Genomic DNA, 479 nt, shown 5'->3' with positions numbered 1-479 from the left:
TCCTCCTGCTCATGCATCTTCTCTTCCTGCCTCCACATCTCCTCCTGCTCCCGTATTTTCTCCTCCTGCTCGTGCATGTTCTCCTCCTGCTCCCGTATCTTCTCTTCCTGCTCCCGTATCTTCTCCTCCTGCTCCCACAGCTTCTCCTCCTGCTCTCACATCTTCTCCTCCTGCTCCCACAGCTTCTCCTCCTGCTCTCGCATCTTCTCCTCCTGCTCCCGCAGCTTCTCCTCCTGCTCCCGTATCTTCTCCTCCTGCTCATGCATCTTCTCCTCCTGCCTCCACATCTTCTCCTCCTGCTCCTGCATCTTCTCCTCCTGCCTCTGCATCTTTTCCTTCTGTTCCCGCATCTTCTCCTCCTGCTCCCACAGCTTCTCCTCCTGCCTCCACATCTCCTCCTGCTCCCGCATCTTCTCTTCCTGCCTCCATATCTTCTCCTCCTGCTCCTTCTTCTCCTGCTCCTGCATCATCTCCTCCTG

At 56.6% G+C, this 479-nt stretch overlaps 1 protein-coding gene across 1 annotated transcript in view; it reads right to left on the bottom strand.

Annotated features, from left to right (window-relative positions):
• LOC105545635 (putative golgin subfamily A member 6-like protein 6) overlaps window positions 1–479 on the bottom strand; it is a 19,524-nt gene that overhangs the window by 5,734 nt on the left and 13,311 nt on the right. The window contains 1 exon segment of the mRNA XM_011988652.1: window positions 10–473. Coding sequence (XP_011844042.1) covers window positions 10–473 — 464 coding nt within the window.

The sequence above is a fragment of the Mandrillus leucophaeus genome, unplaced genomic scaffold (genome assembly GCF_000951045.1).
Source record: "Mandrillus leucophaeus isolate KB7577 unplaced genomic scaffold, Mleu.le_1.0 Scaffold333, whole genome shotgun sequence".
Lineage (NCBI taxonomy): Eukaryota > Metazoa > Chordata > Mammalia > Primates > Cercopithecidae > Mandrillus > Mandrillus leucophaeus.
The sequence above is the reverse complement of the archived record's forward strand: the minus strand, read 5'-3'. Positions and strand labels throughout refer to the sequence as shown.